Genomic DNA, 27,178 nt, shown 5'->3' with positions numbered 1-27,178 from the left:
AAAAGAAGAGTGTATTTTTGTTCATTTGGTTTTGTCTGTTTTAATTAAGAACTAATATAAAATCATGCCACACACTGATGAGAGATCTAGTAAACTGCTGCTGAGGCATAAGGCGGTGAGAGCTAACTAAAGCACAAAATAGAATTGCTAGCTTACTTTCTGAAAATCTGTGGAAGTTAGGAAAATGGTATTGTCACTTCTGTAGAATCAAAACTAAAAGTGTAGGTGACCTGGCTAACGGGAAGGCAGAGGTGGGGAAATGAACCCAGACTGGGCACTGGCCGGGGAAAGGGTCTTACTGGGACTGTGGGTCACTGGGCTGGAAGGGAAGCCAGAGCTGTGAAGGATTCTCCAGGTTTTGGGGGTTTTTTACATCCATTCTTATTCTAGCACAGAAAGTAGTCGTTTTGGCCAGTGGTGACTTCCTACACACAGCCTGTTTCTCCGAGTACTGGTTACGCAGAGGATTGGCTCAAAGAATTAATGTTAATCTTCCTTTTCTTATTTAAATTTGTCCTATTACTTGTGCTGTGTGAACAGAAGACATTCCTCTTCCACCTTCACAGACATGAAATCCTTTCTTGTGTTTAAAGCTCAGGGCAATCTCTCGGGAATATCCAATTCTGCTGTGTCATGAAAATGCTGGTTTCATTATGTATGCATTACTGTTTCATTTTGTGGTTTTGTTTTGCCAGCGTGGGACATTGTACAGATCTAATCATGGGTGTGCTTAAACAGATGATCTCACACACTGTAAAATATTAATGCATCCCTGGCCGTAAATGAAAACAACATAATTTTCAAATAAAAGACTAGAGAATGTCTTTGGCAAATGTCTTTGGGGATTACAATTAATTTTAACGTAATTTTCTTCTTTCGGGGGGGGGGGGGGAAACAGTGCTTTACCTTGTGCGTATTTCCTATTTTAATTTTTTCCAAGACAATGTTTGTAGGGAAGGGATTGGTTGTTTGAAAAAAGATACTCCGAGAGGCAGTATCGTGTAGCTGTATGATTGAGTAAGCACGGGATATTTTGGAGGAAAAAGAGCGAAATACCAAGTCAGGATAAAACCATGAAATGCTTCTGCATGTCAGGCGTCCACAAGACTGTTTCATGGGCGAGTATGTGGAAGGGAGTGGAGAAGGTTGAGATAGGAGCTGTTGAAGTAACTCAGTAGTTTGAGAGAAGGTCGAAATGTGACACAGGGATCTCGGCCTGTGAAAATTCTGTCACTTCGTCTTCCATCAGAATTGAATGATTTTCCCAAATGCGTGGTCCAGTTCAGTTGCGGTTGGTTGGGCTCCAGCCGGGGCTCGTAGAACACCTCAGTAAATGGTTTTGCTGTGTGTTTCCTGTCCAGGTTTGAACTGATGCGCATGTGTTGGCAGTACAACCCGAAAATGAGGCCCTCCTTCCTGGAAATAATCGGTAGCATTAAAGACGAGCTGGATCCAGCGTTCAAAGAAGTCTCCTTCTTCTACAGCGAAGAGAACAAGCCTCCGGACACAGAGGAGCTTGACCTGGAGACTGAAAACATGGAGAGCATTCCTTTAGATCCCTCCTCCACCCTCCAACCCACTGACAAGCACTCAGGACACAAAGCCGAGAACGGCCCCGGCGTGGTGGTCCTTCGGGCCAGCTTTGAGGAGAGACAGCCGTACGCACACATGAACGGGGGACGCAAGAACGAGAGGGCCTTACCGTTGCCCCAGTCTTCGGCCTGCTGATCCTTAGAACCAGAATCTCACAGAAATAAAACACAGAAAAACACGCGCGTGCATTGGGGGAAGAAAGAAAGAAAATTACAATATATTCAAAAGCCTACTGTACCTCAGTGGATCTTCAGAACTGCCATAGCTGCACTTGGGAGAACCCTTTTTTCAGTAAACAAGTTATCGTATTTTTCTTTTTCAATATGCAAGCAGATGTTTGTTTCAGTAAAGGACTCCATTCATGGGGCACACAGTTGGCCTTTTAAAACTCTAATGTTAACACTTAATAGCAACAGAAAACTTGAGATCTGATGTCTCTCTCTCTCTCTCCTCTCTCTTCTTTCTCTTTCTTTCTGTCTCTCTCTTTGCTTCATAATGGGAAACATATCTGCGTGCAAGTTCAACCGTACAGCACTTTTATCAGATCAAAGATATCGCAGGCCAGGTGGCTCCCCGGTACCCTTGCAAGCACCTGCCTAACACTGTAGGTCTTTATAAAAAAAACAAACAAACAAAAAACAAACAAAAAACCCACAAAAAAAATTAAAAAAGACTGGATTTTTAATGTTGCTCTTTAATCTTTTTAGGAACACGTAAAAGAATAAAAAAGGGCCATCATTCATCCAAGGTTGTTACCATTTTCAACGCTGCCAAATTTTGCCAAAAAACCTGAACTCTTTGGTTTTTGTTTTTGGTTTTTTTTTGTAGGCATGGAAGGAGCACAGTAATCAACTGCTCTGTTTAAAAGAGATCCTGACCAATACATTCTATTCAATCATACACTGGTATTTAAAAAAAAAAAAATTAAAAAAAATCAAATTGTCTAGATCTTTTTTCAAAACTGGACAAAATGTGATTTTTTTTTTTTCTTGTGATGGAGAAGATAAAAGGGATGGGGTAAAGAAACAGCCCTCCCTCCACCCCTATCCCCATCCCAATGAATTCTGGACAAAACTGGCAGTGGTGAGCTAAACAAACACGTGCATTTTGTACAAAAAAAAGTCAACCGCACGCCAAAAATGAAACATGAAAAACATGAAAATAACCGGCAGAGATCTCCATCGTTGCAGCCTGCCTTCCTTCACAGGCTTGCAAGGAAAAAAACAGCTAGAAACATAAATTGGAGAAGACAAAAAAAAGCAGTAACCGGATTCAAGTATATTGATGCTTTGTTGACCTTTTCTCTTTATTATTAAGACTTCTCGAAGGGTCTTGCAGTTCTATGTTAGACCATGGATCATTTGCATACACATTGTCTTTTGTGTCACTTTTATAACTTTTTTACGGTTCAGATACTCATCTATATGTCTGTACAGAAAAAAGCTGCTATTTTTTTTGTTCTTTATCTTTGTGGATTTAATCTATGAAAACCTTCAGGTCTGCCCTCCTTCCCTTCCCTTCCACTTCAACAAATTTTCTTATGCTTTGTACTATAGTGTGTAACTTTTACTTCCTCCTTCCCAGTAACTGATACCTTTCATATGATTTGCCATGAACTGTTTAATGCCTTTTTATAAATACATTTCCTCTTTTTTTTTTTTTTTCTTTCCCATTGGTTGTTTTACAACATCTTGGCTGTGTGGGCTACGGGGCTTTTGAGGGGGACATGGAGAAAGAAGGGAACACCCTGCACGGAAGCACTCTAGCAGTGCCGTGCTGTGGTGTTTTTAAACCCCGGTTTTCCTTCCTTCCCACTAACCTCTGCCCAGACAGCATGCGAGTCTCTTACAGTGCAAGGCATGATACAAACTCAGGTCAGAAAAAAAAGGTTAAATATTTAGTACATTCGTGTTCAGTGTTTATATTCATTGTTGTACAAGGGTCCTACCCCTCCTTCCCTCCCTGCTTGTTTTGGTTGTGGCACACATCCACCCACCCATCCCCACACAGACACACACAGATATATATATATATATTATTATTTTTTTCCAGTTGTTGGGTACAACAGCAGACACCAGGCTTTTGGGTCACTGATTTTTAAAAAGACTGTTTTAACCTTTCCACCCCCTGAACAAGAGCTATGCCAGCTGCAGCTGGTGATGCCAAGCATTCGTAGGGTGGCCGTTGGACACCTGGCTCCAGCAGACCCCAGCTCTTCATCCTCCTAAGGAGGAAGCCCTCATGGAGGGTGCCCCGGGCTGCACTTTGCACCCCTGCTTAAAAAAATAAAGTAACAAAACCAAACCAAACCCACCACGCCATTTCCATGGGGCTGGGTGGAAAGCATGTAGCTGGGGCCAGTGGCTTGGCTAGCAAACAGTTAAGTGTAGGCAGCTATGGAAACCTGTACAAGTACAAGCTTGTTGCTTAAATCATAGACCAAACCTCAGAACAAAAGAAAATGAGTAAGCTTGTTTGTTCAGTTGCAGAAGTCTTGGTGAAAGGGGAAGGAGGGGGCCATCAGAACGTCTACAACCAGGGAGTCATACCAGTTGCTCATCTTACCTTAGCGACAGCGTCTAAGCCTTTGTTTAGCACTGATCCAACCGAATGATGGCAGTGAAGAGGTGGTTCTGGGATGGAAATGTTTCAATCTTTTGAGTAAGAACAAAGAATTAAAATATACTGATTGCTAGTTTTGACTGGAGATTTAAAAAAAGTTTGTAGTGCTTTTTGCTTGTGTAGTTTAGGTCCCATTATCTTCTCTTGCCTCTGTCCCATAGTTATTTTTCCCTTATAAAAATGAAAAAGACAAAAAAGTTAATTAAGAAGGTATTCTATGTAGGATTTTTTATTTATTTTTGTGATATCAGTTTAAATCACTGTAGAGATGCCCCATAATAAATTTAAATACTGAGATAAGGGTTTTTGAGTATGACAGGGGGACAGTTTTTGATTTTTTTCAAACATTTATCTACCTCACTCTTATTTTTTTATATGTGTGTATATAAAAAAAAATACATCTCACATTTCTCAGCAGCCAATAAATGCCATTGATACTGGTAACCTCTCACTCCATATACCACATGCTCTAGGTTCTGGAGGGGAACAGTCACTGCCTGTCACAGAGGGTCACGTCAGAATATTTGCCTCAATTCCAAGGAGTTTCTCCAATTTTTTGGTTCAGATTCGTTATTGTGAGGAAAAATCTGAGAGTTGCCTGACTCCGTTTCCTTCAAGAACGGTCACCCTCAAAGGCTTTTTAATGTGCTGTCATGGCAGTCCTTGGGTCAGCAAGAAAACACCACGTGTTTAGATGAGCAGAGATGTAGCTGACCTGATGAGGACTTCAAATTGAGATTATTTGGTTAAATCTGTTAGAGAAATCGATTGTTTACAATGTTTGAAGGTCCAGAGGAATTGCTGGAGTAAAGGGAACGGTCTTTCTGTTTGTCCTGTAGAACGGGCTAAGTCATTCCTGCCAGTTTTTCCTCAGATGCCACAAGCACCAAAAAGATACCTGGCTGAATCAGCATCTAAAAAGAAATTGGCTCATACAGCAATAGCATTGCTTTCTTGACCAAAAAAACAGTGAAAAAACGTGTCACAGACTGCCTGATGATGCTACTACATCTTTGCTGCTTCTATTTGATGAGAGCACTGATTTTTTTTTTTTTTTTTTTTTTTTTTTTTAGAAACTAACATTGGATTGATGTAACATGCCAGTAAAAATTCGGTTCCATTTTCTTCCCCTGTTCATACGCTTCATAACTGTGGATTCTGATGGACTAGCCATCACATTTTAACTGCCCTCTGACAGCATGTAACTGGTTTACAAGCACACAAGACTAACGCAAGCTTGCCATCAACTTAGCAACTATCGAGTGCACCCTCAGCAGCTTTGCCGACAACACCGAGCTGTGTGGTGTGGTCAACACGCTGGAGGGATGGGATGCCATCCAGAGGCACCTGGACAGGCTTGAGAGGTGGGCCTGTGCAAACTGCATGGAGTTCAACAAGGCCAAGTGCAAGGTCCTGCACGTTGGGGTCGGGGCAATCCCAAGCACAACGCAGGCTGGGTGGAGAATGGATGGAGAGCAGCCCTGAGGAGAAGGACTTGTGGGTGTTGGGGGACGAGAAGCCCAATGTGACCAGTCAATGTGCACTAGCAGCCCAGAAAGCCAACCGTGTCCTGGGCTGCATCCCCAGCAGCGTGACCAGCAGGTCGAGGGAGGGGATTCTGCCCCTCTACTCCGCTCTGGTGAGACCCCCCCTGCAGTACTGCGATCAGCTCTGGGGTCCCCAGTACCAGACAGACATGGAGCTGTTGGAGTGAGTGCAGAGGAGGCTGCAAAGATGATCCGAGGGCTGGAGCACCTCTGCTATGAGGACAGGCTGAGAGAGTTGGGCTTGTTCAGCCTGGAGAAGAGAAGGCTCCAGGGAGACCTTAGAGCACCTTCCAGTACCTGAGGGGGCTCTAGGAAAGCTGGAGAGGGGCTGTTTACAAGGGCAGGGGGTCACAGGACAAGGAGTAATGGTTTCAAACTGAAGGAGGGGAGATTTAGATTAGATTTTAGGAAGAAATTCTTCCCTGTGAGGGTGGTGAGGCCCTGGCACAGGTTGTCCAGAGAAGCTGTGGATGCCCCATCCTTGGAAGTGTTCAAGGCCAGGTTGGATGGGGCTTTGGGCAACCTGGGCTAGGGGAAGGTGTCCCTGCCCATGGCAGGGGGTTGGAACTAGATGGTCTTTAAGGTCCCTTCCAACCCAGACCATTCTGTGATTCTATGAACTTGATGTAGAATGTTTTTTTCCAGCTGTGGCAGCTGTTCTTGCAGGTGTTGGTTGTGGTATCTGAGTAACATGGTGCTTGGCCACTTCAGGTTGTACCCAGCCTCTTGAATGCGCAGCACTTTGGTTAAGTACTGCAGAGTTTGGCTTTGGAGGGAGCGTTCCTCTCTGGCCCTGAGAAACCAGCAAAATTTAAAGTTTTTCCTAGATTGTTTGGGTTTTCTGTTTTTTATTAGATTCCAGTGACCTTTTGGTGCAGTGACTATTCCCCTCTCTTGCACATATTGATTACCACAACTGGAGATCCTCAGATCTTTCAGCTGGCTAGGAGGGTTTTGTTAAAACTGTCCAAGTTACTGGTTTTTATAATTGTATGTAGGTGGTTTTAAAATGCATTAGGAAGAAACACTAATGACTTAGCACCCATCATGATAAAACATTTCAAAAAGCACTTCAGTAGAAGACAGTCATGTGACATCACGTACGCATGTGTGATGACAGTCAGCTCTCCTGGACCAAACCACCTTCAGGATACCATTGCATTCTGTGTTTGCAATTCAAGCTTAATTCCTTTTTTTGTTCTGTTTGTTTCCATAGCTTTTTTTGTTGTGTTTTGTGCGTTTTGAATAGCTTTATTCACATGGGTTTTTCATGCAGACTTCCCTTGGACAGTAAATCAAGTTGTTTGTGCATGTGAACAACTAAGAATTAATGTTGGCTTGATAGAGTCATAATATGGTTTGTAATGTTGTTCTTCCCTGAGACCACTGGCTTGTCTGGTATGGAAAATTTATTTAGAACTTCAGCTATGTTTGAATAAAGTTAAAGTAACCCAATTTGTTTATAAATTAAAAACAAAAGCCCACCCAGCCCCAAAAACCAGCATTTTGACAAATGGTACCAAGATGTTCTAACACAGTAGGATGACAAATTGGCGTCTCTGCGGGAGTGGGCGGCTTTGGTTTTAGTGCTTGGCCGTTGTTCTCACCTGACTCGCATTTAAAAGCTGCTGGGTGGCACAGAAGGTGGTTTGGTTGCAAAGGAATGTGGCTCCTACGTAAGCACAGGGGTGTCAGCCACGTGGTGCTGAGTAAGGCTCTCTTTTGGGGGAGCGATAAACTAGACACAGAAGCCGAGCGTGACGGAAAGCATGAGGCCAGCCTGCGTGCACCAAGTCTTTCTCGGCGTGATGCCTCTGCTCTTTAAAGCTGGTTCTAAGTGATGTATGATTCTAGGCACGTTCGCACTGATGCTCCTCTTGGTCTTGCAAAACAAAGGAAAGAAAGCCCAGTTTGCCCAGGATGACTGGTTGCCAGAGGGAACTGCTGTCAGGTCCTCTGGGAACTGCTGCGGGGTGTTTGGTACAATCTGAGTCTAAGTCAAAAACACTCCTATTGTTGGTATAACTCCATACATATATATCTATATATACATATATATATCTGCATATGTATATCTATAATATAGATATATATATTTAAACCCTTTTCATTCCATTAGTACAAGTAACACTTGTTTCCTGTTGTTCTTATTTTGTTTGTCAACCATGTATTTAATCACTGGGCTGAACAACAGTGGAGGAAGGTGCAAGGGATCCACTCCTTACTAACCGGTGATAAAAGCCAGATATTGCAACTTAACCCATGAGTAGTTGCGCAAACAATAATTTAAGAATGATGTGTAGAAACAACAGTAGTGGCCAGGGGTGCTGAAGATACAGAACTATAAACAGGCAGGAGGGTTTCAAAGGGTGCTTCAGATCAGAAACTGGTTGCTCAGAGACAATGAAAGAACGGCCTCTGAAATTGGTGAACGGCCTCTGAAATCAAGTGCAGCCAGGTGAATCAGAATTGAGAAAGGTTTGTGTGGAGACACATGGAAACAAAGGCCATGGAGATGGGTATTTACAGAGACACGGGGCTTGGCAGAAGTTTGAGGTGGTTTCCTGAGCTTGTTTTGTGGAGCAGCATCAGAGCTCGGGTATCGCAGTTCTGATCGTTGGTACTTGTAAATAAACCTCTGGACTTTCCAGCTGGAGCGGTCAGTTCATTACCAGGAGTTTAACGGTGGTTATCATCAGTCTGTAGGAATCAGCCTCAACTTACAGTTGGTCTGTTTTGCAAGTACCTTAAGACTATCACTAGTTTGTGTGTGTGCATATGTATGTGTGCTCATCTTTTTTTTTTTTTTCTTTTAATGCGTTTTGTTGGTAAGTAATCCATTAGCATTTTCAATAGGGCTTTAAGTCCAGTAGATTACGGGTAGTCAGTTGACGAAGATCTGGTTTACAAGAACTAATTAAATGTTTCATTGCATTTTGTAAGTACATAGAATAATTTTATAAAATGTTTGTAGTTTATAAATGCCTAAAATATAATTTAAGGGCACTTTTCTGTGTCTGTGTATGGGTGTGTCTGTATGTGATCAGTTTTTTTGATGGTACCAGTTTCCTAGCTAGCTTTACAATATGCCAAAAAGGATCGCTAACTTGTCCAATTCATGGCGTGTCCCTCTCCCCCTACCCGCCCAAGCTTTGTGTCCCAGCATACAGCGAGTGAATAAAGAAGTTGGGGAAATGTTCTGTATCTTCAGTATCCTGGTCTTCCAGAGCCCTCTGGTTGGGGTGGGATCATCTGAACTGGTCACTTCACTTTACTGTCTAGGGCAGTTACCTTAACAGACTACAGGAACCTCACTGGTCGGGGAAACAGAACGGGTTTTGCTGCTACCCAGCCTCACTTGTGCTGTTCAGTACCTGCTTTACGGTGGCCGTGTGGTTTGAAGGATGCGACTGCATAAGAGAAAGAGGGAAGATGTTTTTTACAATTACTATTGAAGAACTACTTGCAGATTTCTTATCGCTTTAAAAGTTTGTATGCAGCCTCTATAAAGATGCTGAGCACCATTTGAAGCTTTGTTGAAATGAGCAAGGCAGGGTCCCTATTTATTTTTATTTAAGAGTGCTGAGATCCTTTTCCCCCTCACTCCCCCTAAATTTGACCAACCACATTGCCGAAGGGTTACCACGATTTAGATACTGTTGAAAAATCAGCTCTTCTGTTTTCTGAACCAGTGAGGTTTGAGATGAAAGGATTGGCCAGAGTTTGTCTACCTCTGGGACAAAAACAAAACTAGAAAGTGCTAAGGAATGGATGCAGTTGCAAATACAACATTTTCCAAGTTTTCTTGTTTAAATTTTTTTAAGAGAAAATTAAACAATAACATGGCCAATTTATTACATAAAAAGACTTGCTGTGTATAAATTATTCCTAAAGAAATTCCTGTGTTTATATTAAAATGAATCAGTAGATAAAAAAAAAATTTCAAAATGTTTTTGTATATTCTGTTGTAAGAATTTATTCCTGTTATTGCGATATACTCGGGATTCTTTACATTATGAAAAGAAGAAACTTTGTCTATTTTGAATGGCTGAAGCTAAGGCTCCTTTAGTTTCTCTTACTCTGCTTTTTTCTAGTAGTTTCAGTACTACATGATTTAAGTTAAATAAAAGAATTCTGTATGCATTTGCTGGTTTCTGATTTTGTCATTCCTTATGCGAAGCAAGTACAGGTTAGAAAACTCAGAAAAAATCTTCTGGTTTTCTCCTGCCCTTTTTGGCTGCATTTAATTGAGCTACTCCGGATAAATCTTAATAGAGGTCAGTACTGCCATTACGTTGTGTTGAAATCAAAGTGTTTTCATCCAGTGACACCGAGCTTGTGGACCCTCTTTCAAAGGAACTTTGAGTCCTGTTTTGCAGTAGGTAGTTCCTTTGAACAAGGGAAGCTTTTTTATTTATTTATTTGACAAAAACCTGCTTATTTACCTTTAGAGCAATCCATAGATGAGGCATTCATCCATCCAGGACGTGGTATCAGTTTTCTGTAACAGTCACTGGAAAAGACAGTGGCAAGAAAACTAGTGTTACCTTGGTGTTTCCAGTTCCTCTGACTCTTGTCATCAAAGTGTTGACTGAAATAAGGCATGATGGTGGCCCACAGCTTCATCAGCTCTCTGTGCTGGTAGGTTCATCTGCTGTCCTTTTTACTGACGTGATGCTTGAGGAATGGGCTTTTGTTTCCCTGGAGAAATCCCAGGGTCCACATGAAGCTGCTGCTGTCCTGTTACAGTGACTGGTTTTTAAAACTACATGCTAATTTTCTCTCATCCTTGTCTGTCACGGTACTAGCAAGATTATCAAGGAGAGCATGCGTTGACATTCCCTGTGTCCTGAAGGGGAAGCACTCTAAGCCTCTGTCATACCCAGCTTTTGTGGCGCAGTACTTCTGTATACGGCTGTGTTTGAGACGTGGAGGAGCCTGGCTTGGCAGGGGAGAAGCACAGAAGTGATCTGTTACTGTCCAACTCCCAAGTTTTACAATTTGAGATCTCATTTGGTTCCTGTTTTGTAAGTAACACAATGTGCCACAGCAGCGTGCTTCAACGATTGCCTTTCTAGGGACAAGTTAGTTTTTTGATTTTGATACATAAGTTCGCGGATAGCCATGAGCTGTTCTACCGTTGTCTTTGTGCTGTGCTCTGTGGAAAGACTGCGATGTTTTCCTTCAGGACAGGTGCTGGGAACATGGGGTAAGCAGTGCTGTCAGGCAGCTGAAACCCAGAATTACTGCTAGCATTACAGTTCCTGCTGGATTCCAGCTTGTTGGTTACTTTAAGTAACCCTGGGTTCGTAGCCCATTTCTGATGTGGAAACCAGCATTTAGAGCAGGTCACTAAGAGAGAATTATAAAACTTCATGTAACAGGATCCTTACGTGTGTTTTGCTTCCCCCCCATATTTATGTTTTTTTTAACGTGGGCACTTTGTATGGCTGAATGACCTCTCTGGACTTGGACAGGGGCTGAGGGAGACCTTTGTTACATCCATCCAATGCTGAATGTCCTGATGGCTGTAAGCATGGGTTAATCTCTTTCTAACCACCAGAACTAGGATTAAGCATCTAAAATGTTTTAAGTCCAGTTTCACGCTTTCTTAAATCTGAAGCAAGCTTATCATTGTTAGCAATAGAGACTGCTGATCATTTGGTGTTTTCTCTCAAGGTTTCGACACCGAAGAGAGATCTAAACAGGTATTTGGGTTTTGTAAGGAAATTTCACTGAAAATAACACAATATAAAATTCTTTATGTAGGGGCTTTAAATAATCTCTAGATTTGCTTCATTTAAGAGGGTAAGGAATTGCATTCTAAGAAATCCTTTTTTTTTTCCTTACATAATCCATTCTACTCTCTTTCTTCCCCATATTGTTTTAACATTTCTAAGATAATTGTCTGTAATGCTTTTCCTAGAAGGTCTGCTGTTACTGATTTGGATAACGGAGGTACATGGATGAATGCTGCTCTTCCGTTGCCATAATACAGAGAGGTGTAGTAGGTGTAATCACAGATATACCTGCAATATTAAGAACAAAACAAAACTAGAAACCTGGATTAAGGAACAGTAAACTTTGATTAAATTTAAATATTCTTTAAGTAGCCAAACCAGATCTGGTTTATGAAATTATTAAAAACATATTTGCTTAGTGAATGAAGGAAATGCTGAAATAAACCAAGTTTGAGAAACAACCGTTCCTTATCTGATGGTTAGTTTTCTCAGATACCCACCCAGAAGGAACTTTAAATAAAAAAAAAAATCTCAAGACATGCATTTTCTAAGCTTCTGTAAGCTATGCGAGATGAGAAAGGTAACACAGCCCACTGGAAACTGCAACCGTGCCATTCTAGGAGATTAATACAGTTTTTTGTGTAAGTCATATAATCTCACCATCTGGAGATTTTTTTTTCATATCACCCTTTTAACTTGCAAGTGTAAATCATGAAATTAAGGGCCAAAATTAGGATTTTTATTTTTTAAAAATGAGATCATTTTCTGTTTTCTGTGTTTTCCTTTTAAATGAAGACTAGCATAATAGAAAATTGCTTCAGCACTACTGAAACACGTAACAAGATCACAGACATCGTTCTAAAGGTACCTGTAATTGCTCTGCTCTTCAGTGTATGTATTTACATTTTGTAGCCCTCCCAGTTGGGAAAAATAGATTAAAATCTGCTACTAGTCAGTATTGCTTTCAGACTCTTTTAATAGCTCAGGTTTACTAGGGTTGTTAATCACAGGGTGTGCTATGTTGTAACTTGTTTCTTTTGGAATTTAAAAATCCATGGAAAAACATCTACTAGCTGTAGTTTTTCCTGAAGGCTGCTTTACATAAAATTTAAATTTATCCCAATTTCATACCTGTGCCCCTCTGAAGACTTTGCTTCAGAGTGATTTTGGTTGGAGAAAAAGTCATTGCAAAGGTTCTTCAAGGTTAAATGAGCTGATTGAGTTAATTCTGCTTTTAACGTGAGACCCCAGTATGCAACATTTACCTTCCCGCATCTCTGGAAAAGATTATATCAATCCCTTCCACTGAAATGTTTTTCCAGAGAGTCTTCATATTAATTGTAGATTCAATCTTTTCCGGGCCATCTAGCATGCAACAGCCACCTTCTGGGTGAAAACCACAAGCATCCATCTCTTGGTAGCCTTTGTTCTTCCCGCACTGCTCAAGGATGATGATTGCTTTGGCGGATGAAGCCAGCCCAACGTGAACAGTAAGCTGTTTTTTCCCACCAGGAAATTAAAAATGAGACCTGTTTTTTAAAAACATGTAATGCAACAGTGCCAAGCACTATGTGAAATACTAGCTTCAAGGTAGAGAGTCTTGCTGTAGCTTATGTCTAAAGGAAACTTCGATAAGAGATTATAAATGAGAACAAAATTCTGCTTTAGTTTGTTGTGGCTAGTCAGCTCAGGACTTCAGAGCTGTGGTACCTTCTTTTGCAATTTATGGTAGATTCCCCCCCCCCGCCTTTGTTCCGTGTGCAGTTATGGTGTTTAAATGGCAAGGGGTTAAAAGAGCATGGTAATTATTGTGTGCTCCAGATTTCAGTTTGAAATCTTTATCACAGTTTTAATAGTCACTTTCCAGAGTTGTTTGATGCACATATTGGGCAATACTCTTTTGGAGATCTTTTTAAAGCTCCACTCAGAATAATAATATTCATAAAAGAAGGGGCAAAATTGTGTGCCTTTCTAATTACTCACCAGCGGCTGAAGAGTTGTCCATATCATGAAAACTTGCTCCTTTGCTTTTTGGTAAACCACTGGCAGCTGCAGGATATGGAGATCTATGTTTTTACCAAGGCCTCTCTTGGACAGCTCCTGTGTTTACAAAAAACCCACCATGGACTTGTAAGAGCATTGGATTTCTCAGACTGTGATAAAGAAACCAGGCTGATCCAACTGAGAAAACATCTGAAAGAGCAATGTAATGCTGTCTAAGCCCATGGTTCCTAAACGCTGGTCTGCAGTGAGATTCAGTTGTTTTGTGGTAGCTCCCTCTTTTTAACTGGAAGAGACTAAAAGGTGGTAACCAATTTCCTAATGTCACATCCATGCGGAGCCATTGTTGTGTTTCCAAAGGGATGCCCAGTCTCCACTGAGTGGGAGTGGTTGTCTGTGGACTGGTCCGTGGGGAACCATGAAATACAGGATCTCTCAGAAAGGGTCCACACTTGAAAGCATCTAAATAGGCTTTGATATAGGTAATAGCTGTTCCTCTGAAAAATCCAGTAGATAAACCTGCACTTCTGAAGAGACACAAATGAGGGAGAATTCAATAAGCTGTCCACTCAAGTGACATGTGATCAGCGGGCATGAACTGGTTCAGGTAAGTTCTGCTGGAGGTGACTGTCAACATGAGGAAGGTCACATTTAGAATGGGGTTAATTTATTTTTGGTCTAAAATATGTTTCTCTAGTAAATGCCATTTACTGGGATGTTGTTTCTCTGTCATTTACATAGAGTTGAAGTTCCACACGGGACCTTTTCCCAAAGGAAACAAAAATTATGCCCAGGATTAAGGTGAAAGAAACAAAGGCGCCCTTCAAAGCAGCAGACTGACCAGATGGTTGGAAGATGGTCTGGAGAATAAATGTCATGGGGAAATGACTTGAAATTATTTTGTCAGTGGAACAGGGCTAATGAACAAGGTATGAGCCTCTAAGTAGAAGTAGGCTGCTGCAATGGTAGGATGCAAAAGGAACACATCTGAGGTAGAAAGCTTTGTCCCAAAAAAGTAAAATGGCAGCTGAAAATCCCTATTGTATCTAGATAGAGCACTACCAAAGAAGGGTACAGATTAAGTTTCTGAGGGGAGGCGTAGGCAAAAAGTCAGCACCAGAGGTATGTGATTAGCCCAAGAAACCTGTAACTTTTATTTAATGTCATTGTCGTCTCAAGCTTTCATTTCTCACTTGTGCAGATGAGGCCCACAGTTCTAAGCCATGCTAACTGGGAAATTTGCCCTTCAACACTGGCTTCCTATATAAACTGTTCCAATTTTCTTGTCAGCGGAAACATTGATTAGCTGTGCTCAATAAACTATTTGACACAAGCAAGGAAACAATGCCTGCAGGGAAGTAAACACATTTAGAGAACAGTGCCAGCCTTTTTTCCTCTGGGCGCTGACAGTCTTTGAGAGACCATTGCATCATCTTGCTTAAGAATGCTGTACTGTGTCTTAGCTTCCAAAAAAGAAAACCCCAGCTGGTTCACAATTAGCATTTTCTTTTCTAAAGCATCTTTAATTTTAACATTTAATGAGATTCTTCCTTTGTAACTGTAAGGCTTAGAGGACTCGACTACCCTTAACTTTAGTACAGAATGTGGAGACACAAAGTAAGTTGTTAGTCTGTTCTCTCGTGCTCTCTGGATTGATGTTCCATTGTCACCATTTGTCATGGGAGACACACGCAGAAATACTTTTGTGCAGGACAAAACCGGAAGTCGGCCAATAGCAAAGGGCTGAGAATTTGTGTCAAAGGAAGATAGTTCACTATGTCCTAAGCAATTTCAGCATGTTGTCAATAATGTGTATTTCTCTGTTGTCTAAGAATCCTAACTATGGGCTTATACCCCATTAGAACAGATGTTGGGCAAACATGGAACAAAAAAAAAAAAAAAAAAAAGGTTGTTCCTTGTCTCAGCTAAGTCTCAGCCTTGACCAAAACCATTTTTGCTTAAGGTGAGAGACTGAAGATGGTTAGAGGAGGATGAACTGCCATCTGGAAACTAGAGCTCACACTGGTGAACTCAGTAAACAAGTGCCTGTCTTTTGTAGTTGAAACAGCAAAGGAAACTTCAAAGAAGGACAAAAGTTTTGGAGGACTTTTTTGTGCGAAAAGTTGTTCAAAAGAAAGCATGAAGATTCTCTGATTAGAAGTTGTTCTAAAAGGAAAATGAAAGCCAGTGTTATCAGCTGGCAACCCTGAGTTGTTGGTGAGTTGTGGACATAGTTGTGGCCCATGTTGTTACACAGCCCGCCCCAAGGAGAAGTGATTTGCACAGAACAGTTGTGCTCAGATGCGGTGGTTGTGTGTCACATGGGGTGTTAGAAGCATCTTGAACTTTCAGAAGACTCCAGAAAATTTCACTGAGTTTGCCTGAGGTTTCACTGATTTGGGTTGCCAGGGAGGGGCGCAGGGGGCTGCACGTGTTAATTTTGTGAACCTCAATCAAAAAGACTTGTCTTGGTGCAGAAAGAAAACCAGGAGTTATCAGCTGACAGGGTCAGTCTGCAAGTATGTTGCAAACAGCATTTTTTTGTTTGGTTGATTGGTGTTCTTTGGGGGAGTTTAATCCTGCAGATACCTTTTTATAGCTTTAGGGATGTAAGAAAGTTACAGAACAGAAATGAAGGAACTGAATAGCAATGTCATCTTAGTATCACAGATGACGAAACTAAAGCAGAGAGGGAGAGAGACAGAGAGATTAAATGACAAATTTCCAAAGACCACATGGTCATTGCCAGGATGAAAAACTGCACTCAGAGATCTGATCCTCATCTCCCGACAGCAAACATAGTTCCCAGAAGCAGTTGGAAATATGACCTGTTCTTTGCACTAACAGTTTAATTACTATGAATGTTGTCACTCAACTTACATTTGTGCCCTATTAACTGGGGACTTTGACCTTGATGGTAGACTGCCCTGATAGGTTATTTAGCTGCCAAGTGCTAGCCAGGAGTTTCTGGAGGAGACACAGAAACAGGGTCAGATCAAGGGTTATTAGGTGGAACCATCAATCCCTAATATGGAATAAATAATTCAGGGGATCTGGGATTCTGAAGGTCCCATGTGGTACTGAAGAACTAACGCATCATGGTTAACTCAATGTGATCTGTCAGCAACTGTGGAGTAAATACTTGGCGGTGTTTTCCTTTAGAGAGAATGTCCTCCATTTCCGGAGTTAAAAGTGCTGCTGGTGGAGCTTTCGTGCATATTTTAGGAGGGTATTTCAGGTGAATGGAGTTATGAGAACCATGAAAAAACTTAGAGAGACAGGTTTCTAAAAGAGAAGCTGTCTTTCTAGTGCTAGACAACCACGTTGGGCCATGTGACGGTGTCTATAAAAGCTTTGAAGCTTTTCTCAGTGACCCTGAATTGACAGGTTCACCTTACTTTCAGATCCATTTGACTGTCCTTTCCCCTGAACACTTGAAGGGTACTTGCTGAGGAATGAGAACTCCGCGGATGCAATGTGTGTGAGTCATCTCGTGCTGTGATGAGAACTTGAGTTCATGCAAAAACAACAAGGTGATACTCACATTCTTGGAAAACTATATTTTTGTATTATAAAACAGACAATGAAGGACAGTGCACTTCTACTTAATATCAATAAGAAATCCAAGAATTCTTTCTAAACCAGCAGAAATAGAGATTTGGAGAGTTTTAACAACATTTATAATCAGATTCCTGGGCAATCCAGAAAATGGAAATTGGCTTAGTCACCAAAAAGGTAGTAGTAAATAGTTAATTTTTAAGAGAAACAATATGCCACAACCATTTTTCTGAGTGCCTAATGAGGGCATAGAAGGGATGCAACTATTGGAATGAGCTGTGTGCTCTTCCTACAGGAAGAAAAGAGGTTCAGGAAAACAGCTGATCCCATCAGCAAGGCAGCATCTCATGGAGAAGCTGGTAACAGGGATCTTAAGTGTGTAAGAGCAAGTATTGTTCACAAAACTGAAGCCATTGCTCTTTGGCAAAGACTCCATTCCAAAAAACATGGAGGACACGGCTATGCTTTGAGAATTAGGATGCTGGAACTCCTGTTACATGTAATTTTACAGGATTTTGGATGCTTTTGGTGTGAGGACCCTTCTGGGATGTGAACTCTTAAGATGACATGTATTGGCGTTACATCATCACTGAGGGTGCCATGGTATCAAGGCTTTTGATAAGAACCCGGTTCATTTTGAGGTAGTAATTAGGATAGTTCTGGATAATGCTACAAAGGCATTAAGCCTGAGCAATCACGTTTAGTAGCTCTGGTCTGGTTGCTCAGTACTTCCCTGAGGATGAGTTTGAGTGTACTCTTGCTTGGTTCTCAGAAAAGAGACTTGGCAGGAGGGCTTTATGTCACTTTAGTGATCCAGGCAGGAACCCCCAAAGTCAAGACAGGATTACTTCCAGATGTAAATACTAAATTTCGCTATCTTTAATATATGTGCACAAGCTTCCTGAAGACCATAGGGCTGCTTGTGTGAACAAGGCCAATGGAACAATACCATCAGATTGCTATTTAGCGTGGAGAAGCCTATCAACATTCAAAGTACTTCCAGATTTGCAGCAAATTTCCCTGAATTGTCTGGATTAACCACCTTTGCCAGGGAATAGGAAACCAAAGCAGCATCACCAATATGAATACAAATTAATTCCACAGAGAGAGTGTCACATCAGAGGGAAATGTATTTGTTCTCCTCCATACACAAGGACTGACATCTGTTTCATTATGGACTGCTGTGGCCCTTGTTACGTAACTTCCTGGCATAGCCAGCACATGGCATTGTTACAGTAAACTCATCTCATCGGTGTGTTTTTGCTTTAGGCTGTTTTGCTTGCCGATAAAGAACATGTTTTATTTTAAGCCAGAAGAGGATGATCTTGCACCCAAAATTAGAACCAATAGGAATCAGGAAATACTGAGCAAGAACATTGTCAACCAACAAACATTTGTGGTTTAGGGCACACGTCAAGTTGGAGTTAAGATAATTTATGGGTCTCCTGTGATGACAGGGGTGTGGAATGGTATCAGAAGTATTTTTGTTTCTCGTTAGCCTACAGGGATAACATCCCTCATGACTTTGAGTGTGTAACAGATTTAGTCTTCCAAACACCATGTTGTACTCAGCATTCTTCACCCAACAACTACCTGAAAGGAAGTTGTAGCGAGGTGAGCGTTGGTCTCTTCTCCCAAGTGACAAGCGATAGGCCAAGAAGAAATAGCCTCAAATTGCGCCAGGGGAGGTTTAGATTGGATATTAGGAAAAATTTCTTCACTGAAAGGGTTGTCAGGCACTGGAACAGTCCATCCAGAGAAGTGGTTGAGTCACCATCCCTGGAGGTATTTAAAAGACGTGTAGATATGGTGCTGACGGACATGGTTTAGTGGTTGGACTTGATGATCTTAAAGGTCTTTTCCAACCGAAATGATTCTATGAATAATTAGAAAATAAACACCTTTAGCAGAAAAGTTTATGCTGCAAGTCAGGTATCCAAACCACGTCTTTGTATCACCCAGCTAAATTTGTTCTAATACACATACTTCGGAAATAAGCAGGAATTTTCAAGACTCCATCTTAGACATGTTGTTACTGCTAGTCAAGGTGTATGGAGGGGGAAGAAATCTGAATGACCTTGTTTTCAACTGTAGACTTCCCTGTCATTTGAAATTGGAAGCCAAAGCCGAGATGTGAAAACATACTTAGAATTGTCATGCTTTTGGGTTCGTGTTCCTGAAGTAAGCAGCAAGAACTCAACAGGCCACACTCGTATGAGGAGAAAATTGCCTCACACAGACATGATAAAATGAGTTGTGGTATGAGATGATCTATTTACTCAAGATAGAGATAACCTGTGGCATATGCATTAGTTGCAAAGAAGGCACCCTGGGTAAAAAACATCCTTTTTAAAAATCAAGAATAATATTTTGAAAAGTGCTTAAATAGCACAAAAAAATGTTTTTGCAAATAAAATGATGTTTCATTTCTTAATTATCTATCCTCTTCCATGTTGGGAATCTGTTCCACGAGGCACAATTCTGTTTAATGAGTCATGAGAAATAACTTTCTTGAAGGGAATGGAAAGCCTGAAAACAGTTTGTATTGGGATCTCCACAAAATAAAACGCCTCCCTTCTCTTTTTTTTTTTTTTTAAATGCTTACCTTCACTGCTTCCCAGCTAGAATTAACGAGGTATTGTCTAAAGGGACCAAAACCTGAAAAGAAAGAAAGGTGCTTTTAACCTATGCTTGCTCTGCAATTGCAGGTTAGGTGCTGACATGTATGCACACACATATTTGTTCTTTATCTTCATATTTTTGGTTACAGAGGTTGAGTTTTTTTAGATAGGATTTAGCCTTTAAGACACTTAAGGGAATAGTATTTTCATTTTTTATATGCACTGATATAAGAACTAATCTTGCAATCTTCATTCATGTCAAGGCTTACTTACAAGAGAACTTTAACTGAAGCTGGTAAATGTACTGGAGCCAATAGGACAGATCGTGTAAATGATGATTTTGGGCAAGGATCATCATCCACAGAAATAGCACTACTAAAAGATCTGGTGTTAAATACTCCCAGGTCACAGTCAACGCACTCATTGTTAAAGCTCATGAAGAGGAAGATATCCGTAGTTAATGAAAATATTTGAAAGAGTAAAATTTGATTTAATTTGTAATTTTTTTTTAATCCCAAGTAATGAAAACTGAAGTTTTCTGTCAGGGAAAGTGAGCTTTTTGTGGTGCTGGGCAAAAATCTTTTCCTTTACTTTTTCCCCCACAGGAAAAGAGAGGAGGAAAGGGAAAAGGACTCTTTGAATCCTACTTACTAAATTTAATTTAAAGCATCCTTTTTTGTGAAAGACTTTTTTAAAATAAAAAGAAAAAAACCCCTCATTTTGAGCTAGCTGGGCATTTTGTCATGAAAAAGTTTGATGGAAGACTCACACCATCTTTATTAATCTCAATTACTGTTCTCAATCCAGAGTGTTGCCAAGTATTAGATACTGGGTGGCAGGAAAACAAGTTTGTGAAATGGTTTTAATGCTGTAACTCTTAAATATTTAAAAATCCTTAAATGGATAAATAAATACTTGACAGCATATGATTGCTATTTTGCACAGTGAAAGGTACTTGTATGTGGGCATGATTAAGCCTAAATGCAGCCTTATGGCAGCCTTATGGCAGCTTAATTAATGTTAGACTTCAAGCATTTCTTAATTTGTTAATACTTATTTCATAACTGAAAAGCCTGATGGTTCTAATATTTTTAACAATGCTTTCCTCAGTTTTAAGTTTGCACTATGGAGAGGGAACAGGGGAAATAGTATTCGTTTCACATTAACAGGGAACAGTCCCACTCCACTTTCAGAGCAAAATTAGGGTGACACCTACTCCATTTTTAAGCTGTAGTTGTGCATGTTTCTGTACATCTGTGTGCAGAACTGTAGAATTATGGTAAAGTTATTAAATAGGTCACAATTAAATACATGCATCTCAGTGGTAGCCATAAGAAACTACTGCTTAGGATAAAATTGTTCTATGAAAAGAAATGACTAAATGTAAACCAGTTTTACAGCATTGAAATATCTGCAACAACTTGGAGAGCTAACTGGTCAAGTATCACTAAACACTATATGATAAACTGGGCTCACTGCCAGCAGGTTTATATTATGAGCAGGTGAAAATGTGACAGAGGCATGCTGTGATAATCTCTGTAATAGCTTAAAGATGCACCTGTGTCTTTAACAGGACACACTAGTCGAAAACTATTTGAACAATAGATTTCTGCACCTAAATGACTAAGGGGGGGGGGGGGGGGGAAACTAACAGGGTGCTAAGAAGTGTGCCCATCAAGGGTATGTGCCATAAATACCATAGGAGAGAACCAGATTGTCAGCCTTTTAAGAGGTTAGCAAATATCTCTTGCTCTCTCCTGCATTCCCATTCAGCTCAGCTGCAGTTACGTCTAGAGCAAGCCAAACTAGTTCTGCCCATCTTGCAGCTATTAAAAAAAAAAAAAAAGTGTTTAATTGAAAACAGCAAGATGCAAATCTCTTTGATGTAGCTTCAACCTCATTCCTATGTCCTCAGATGACCTGCAGTGGAAAATTAACCAGCAACTCACATGTCAAGATATGTGTAATGATTGCCTTTAGATGAGCCAGTGGCAACAAGGGGAATAGCGAGTGGCAGCATTCCTTAAGAGCTTTAACCTTTTAAAGCTCAGAAGTCTCTTGTTGGTGGTTCTGCCACTGTGATTCAGCAGTAGTTCTAGCCAGCAAGACAAACTCCAAATTTGGTCCCTTGTGCTGCATGTTCAGGCATGCTCCTTTGGTATATTTAAATTTAATGGTCTAGTTTAGCAGTGATGAGGCAGCATCTCCTGTTTAAATCTCCCTTACCTTGCCATGAAACTGAGACCCTGAAACTTGCCATGTGTTGCTCTAATTCTGGACACTGACTATGTGACACTGTGATGCAACCTGGTTTTCTTGCTTCAGAGCTCCTTTTGGGTAAGCTTTATCTAATACTAGCCTGCACTGCCTTGAGCTATGTGGTTTGGATCAGAGAGAATGTCAACAAAGATTAAAACATGGAGAGAATGAAAAATAAACCAAACTGGATGGCAGTAAAGAGGGCAGACTGCAGTCTGTTTCCTCTGACATTCATCCGATTTTTTCTTAGGAAGGCACAGCAGCAAGTTATTTTTCATTTGGAATTGTTAGTATGACCATTTGCTACTGTTTTTCCCTCCAGGGAACTGTTTATGACAAAGATCAAGCATGTGTGCATACCATCTCTAGCTAAAAGAAGGATAAAATAAAAATCTTACCAGTTACAACCACAGTGTTGGAATTTGAATCCATGAAATCTATGCTCTGGAAGGTGAAATCTTCTTGTCTTTCAGTTCCAAACGGTATTATAATTTATGCATCTGTGGCAAACTTCTTCATTTGGGGCACCTTTTTTTCTTCAAACTGTGATGTGTCTGGATTCACATGACAGCGATGATTTGTGATTCATCCAGCTTTCAAAGCAAAAATTGTTACGTCTCTGTATTAAAGACAGAAGTCTGACTGACCAGCTGACTGACTGGGACTGCTCCAAACTTCTTTTCCTTCTTCAGGCGTGCAGTAGTATTTAGGAAGATCAGGAAAGGCTTAAAGAAAAATCTTGCAAAATATCAAGCAATATTTTTCATCAGAAACCTGTTTATGTACAAGGAAACAGAAAATTCATTGAATCAATTTTATTATATGTCTCTGGATATTCTATTTTTAGAACAGTTGTAATTCACTTTAATCATGATCAACGACTTAACTACAAAAACATCTCTGTCTGTTTCCACTGTTCTTAGACTTTTTCTTATTGACTTAAAAAACTGATGGCTAATTTTGCTGTTCCTCTTCATAGCAGTTATCTAATTTACTAATCTTGATCTTTATCATATGCTCTTTATAAAAGAGTCCAAGCACCTTACACTTTTAAAACCAAACACTAATAGGAAAATGTGCATATTTGCTAAACCAAAAAAATTATTCAGTAGTATGCTTGAATAGGCAAAATGTTAAAAAAACCTCACTCCAACTTGCAAGGTGAAAGAACTCTAGAAGCTGGGTTACAGCTTGCTGAAACTGGCGAGTTTAATAGCTGGTCTGTCTTCATTAAACTGAAGCCTGAGAACCAATAGGGGGCCTGAAATCAAAACATATGCATATTGTCACTGCCCAAAACAAAAGCATATGAAAGTTCTCTTGGGAATCATAAATATGTGGGCAGAGGGTTTCGCTGGGTCTTGCTGTGAGTAGGAAGTGTGTGTGTGTGTGTGTGTGTGAGAGGGAGGGAGGGAGGGGAGAAATATGCTAAGAATAGAAAGCCACTATATAATCTCAAGGGAGCTGGTAATTGTGAGACCTTAAGAAAAAAAAAAAAAATCTCTGAAGAAATCTCTTGGTTGGGTGGTGGCTGAATGAGCCACTGTTTGAAATACCGTTTGGAGCTATGAGCTGTGTCTGTCATCTAAATCCTCCTGTACTGAGACACAAAGAAATTTGTGGATTCTTTCAAATAAAAAGATCCTGGTTCCACCATCCATTTCTTCCCCTGGCTAATACAACTTGCAAAGGTAACTTTTGCTAGCCGCTGAGGCTGAAGAAGCAGCTAATACAGTAAACACAGAACTCTCTGCAGCTTTAAATAAGGCAAAATCTGCCACTGACATCAGTGAATTACACCTAAAATTCCACAGTCTTTCATTCTCCTATGCAATTAAGATTTTTATCAATTAATTTTTCTGTGTGATGAGTAAAACTCTTCCTATGATACTGAACAGTGGACATACCAATCTTCTCATAGTTATTTCAGATTTATGCTTTTTAATTTTTTTTAAATTATAGATATTATCAATTTTAAAAAAATCTAAATACAGGGTGGTCTAATGAACAGAGTATATGCAAGGAATAAAGCAAGATTCAAGGTCTATAGCTGCTTAATTAATTTCCTGCATGAGAAATTATGTGTTTTGTTTGGGTCATTATAGCTGCTTTATTAGATATATACGAAGGGTATTCCTTGAATGCTGTAAAATACTAGGTATTTTATTAGATATTTTTGCATAGTGTAGATGTAAGTTTATTAGATCCATGCACTCTGAAACAATTGATATTATCTGTCTGGACTGTAGTACTAGTTTTCAAAGTTTTCATAACCAGCAAAAGAAAGTAGAAAAAAGGTAGACTAAGGAAGATTATTTCACTAATTTTTTTATGAAGAAGCTGATAGAAATTTCCGGGGGAAGAAAAAAACCAAACCCAAGACACTTTTTAATGACTCATCAGATAAGTAATGTCTTCAACAGTTAAGTTAGTCCCTTTCTGTAAGTAGAGGTTTGCTGATTTGTAGATTCTGAGACCTAAAGATTGGTAGTCAAGATTCTGAGACCTTTCCAGTACTGTTATATGCTTGTGCAAATGTGGGAGGAATGCTAGTGGTTTGAATAAACCAGGAATCCGAAGTGCACTGAAATTCCTTTTTTAATTGATTGCTTCTGTTCCTAAGCTTTATGTGATGGTAGTATACTTGGAGGAATAATGCATGTATTGCAGCTGCATTACATTTCTGTAACAAGCAGAAAATAAAGGATATGGTAGTTCAAAAAAGAATAACCAAATCTTCTGTTTAGGCCTAAGTTCTACTGAGAATTTTAATTCAGAAAGGAAACCTTTTCTTTCCCCTAACATTTCTTCAGCTGAAGTTGAAGCTACTCTTGAAACTTTTATGAAAGTGTGATTTTAGCTCTAGTATTAGCACTCATATGCATGTATATGCCCATAACAATAGATACCCAAGTCACTGGATATTTGAGGTCTGTGCAAATTAATCTCCCCATCCATAATTAAGAAACCAAGCCCTAGATAGCTGAAGGCAAGTGACAGACACAGCTGACTCAGCTAAACACTGGCTGTGTTTCTTCTTGCTATACACAAATGTGATTGATTGGCGTGGCACTTATCTTGAGGTAAAGAAGAAATGGAAGCAACTCAAATATGAAAGCTGTGGTTATCACCTTGAATATTTTTCTGTACAGTTGTCCGATACATTTAAAAATTATTTGAACTGCTGAGTAAGAGAAAAAAATATTTTCTGTAAATGCATTCTGACCACAGAACTGCCAGAACACTGCTTAAAGAGGTTTTTTAGTACTGACGGTAACAAGAACTGAATATGGCCCTTCATTTAGAAAAAGCTCTTTAATTTTTATCTCTTTTATTATTACTTACAGATTATTTTATTTCTTGTTATTGGCAGGCACTGACCGATGTTTTAAACTGTTAAGTGGAAGTGTTTAATATATTCCAATTTTTATCTCAGCTGTTCAACATTTAATGAGAGGAGGGAGAAAGCAAGCCATTGTGCTATTTAACATTAAACTATAATGGGACTTTAAATCGAAATCTCAGGATCTGACACTGTATTTCTTTTCCATTCTAATAAAAATAAATGATCCTCAGGAAAGACTGAAGCTGGTCTTTAGGTAGATGGAATGCAATGTCATAAAAAGAGAAGAGACAAACATTTCAGGGTAAAGCTCACTGTTTGCTGTGGACCAATGTCTCTTCTATAACAAACTCCACAGAAATGGTAAATGGTGATTTCACTTACCTTTTTTTGAATAGAAATTATTAAATATTTTATGGTTTTGCCTTATTTATATTAGTTCTTCTGCAATTGATACCATCAGTGTATAACCAGTGCTTAGCAATAATGGAAAAAATGAAATTGTATATAATTTAAAAGTAGCCAAGCTGTTGGGTGGCTGTTGTAATTTCAGTTCTGTATTAGCAAAAACTAACTGCTGTTTATGGACAGATTTTTTTATTTTCTTTTGAATCGTTTGTAATAGTTTAATGCAAGGAGAAAGTACCTTAGCAGGGGAGCATGCAACTCCTGATCAATGGGTTGCTTTTGTTCAGGCATCATTTACCATGCACAAAGAGACTCTGCAAGCAGGATACACACAAGTAATTATTTATCAGCTAATATGCAAAATAGATAGTTAGGGCTAACATTACTAGGCTAAACAGTAATATGCTTACCACTTCTGATAAGAAAACTGATGAGCCTTAGCTGGCCAGGAAGTTTTCAATATGCTGGGGAAAGTTGGTCTCTGCCATTTGTTGATATGGGCTAATCCTCAGCATTACTGAGTTATCTTTGCATTTTCTGCTTTTCTTTCCTTCTGTATCTTTTCTCTTGAATGTCTCACCAGGTAACTACTGTCAGTCCAACAACAGTGCTTCTGTGACTGTACCTTCTTGTCTTCCATGGCTTTAGCACTGTTGTGTTTTTGAGAGTATCAGTGAGATCGCTTCATCCTGTTGAGGAAAGAAAATACGAATCTACTGTAGTATGTCCTTTAAACCGTTTGAACGGAGGAGCGACCTTAGGGTGGTTTTGGTCAGTCCAATGACAGGCAACAGAAGTGCATAACAATAATGTGAAGCACTCAAGACACTGTTTTGAAACCTTGTCTCCAGGTCACAGAAGTGTTCCCCTATGGTGTAAGTGCAAAGGTAAGTTTGTTTCTGTGCAAATGTACTGTTTGTACATGTATTTCCATGTACTTTTCACATCTTTTACTTTGATACTTGTGTCTGCTATTTATGAAATAATTAAGCAATCATATGCTTGGGGTAGGAAGGCTCCTGGGAGTGAGTCAACACCTGGATTCTACTTTCTAATTGACAACTGTGTGCTCGTTTTAATCTCTGTACCTCAATTTTATAGTTTGTAATAATGAACAGCAGGCTGCTCACCTAGCTTTTCCAAAACTCTCTTCCACATTGACAACGCTCACTGCAGTACACGGCTGAAGAATGCTATAAAAATGTAATTTTTTGTACTTATATTCCCTTGCAAACCTTCTGCCTCTGCCACCTGAGTTTAAAGAATCTGGCGTTAGCTCCATGGCTTGTCATTCTGTGCCTTTCAAATGAAGACTTTGGAAGTTGTGTTGGAGTTTTGTTAAGACGCGCACCTGGGCTGGTACTTGCCGAAAGCCGCACCTTGCCAGGGAGGACGAGGGCTGCCCCCTCAGCCTGCGGCCCCCTTGCCGGGAGCTTGCGGCCAGCCTCCCCTCGCCTCTCTAGCCTTCACTCCTAGACAAACTTC

The 27,178-nt window shown here is 40.1% G+C and overlaps 2 protein-coding genes across 5 annotated transcripts in view; one reads left to right on the top strand and one right to left on the bottom strand.

The window, feature by feature from the left end:
- Nucleotides 1–9,905, top strand: part of IGF1R (insulin like growth factor 1 receptor) — a 191,807-nt gene extending 181,902 nt beyond the window's left edge. For all 3 annotated transcript variants that reach the window (XM_054837121.1, XM_054837120.1, XM_054837122.1), the window contains exon 21: nucleotides 1,362–9,905. In XM_054837121.1, the coding sequence (XP_054693096.1) occupies nucleotides 1,362–1,728 (367 nt within the window). In that variant the 3' untranslated portion in view covers nucleotides 1,729–9,905. The remainder of the gene's footprint in view (nucleotides 1–1,361) is intronic.
- Nucleotides 9,906–9,977: 72 nt separating this feature from the next.
- On the bottom strand, nucleotides 9,978–27,163 carry PGPEP1L (pyroglutamyl-peptidase I like). Of its 2 annotated transcripts, XM_054837128.1 has the most exons (8): nucleotides 27,045–27,163; nucleotides 26,104–26,382; nucleotides 25,932–26,007; nucleotides 22,341–22,716; nucleotides 19,668–19,720; nucleotides 13,487–13,603; nucleotides 12,769–12,998; nucleotides 9,978–11,791 (listed from the first exon to the last, which is right to left on the bottom strand). In XM_054837128.1, exons 4-8 carry the CDS (start codon nucleotides 22,372–22,374, stop codon nucleotides 11,623–11,625), a joined length of 603 nt encoding a protein of 200 aa, XP_054693103.1. In that variant the 5' UTR covers nucleotides 22,375–22,716; nucleotides 25,932–26,007; nucleotides 26,104–26,382; nucleotides 27,045–27,163; the 3' UTR covers nucleotides 9,978–11,622. The 2 variants fall into 2 exon arrangements, with proteins under 2 accessions (XP_054693103.1, XP_054693102.1); XM_054837127.1 differs by lacking the exon at nucleotides 25,932–26,007.
- Nucleotides 27,164–27,178: the final 15 nt, after the last annotated feature.

Source organism: Grus americana, chromosome 10 (assembly GCF_028858705.1).
Source record: "Grus americana isolate bGruAme1 chromosome 10, bGruAme1.mat, whole genome shotgun sequence".
Taxonomy (NCBI): Eukaryota; Metazoa; Chordata; class Aves; order Gruiformes; family Gruidae; genus Grus; species Grus americana.
This window is presented reverse-complemented; position numbering and strand designations above follow the sequence as displayed.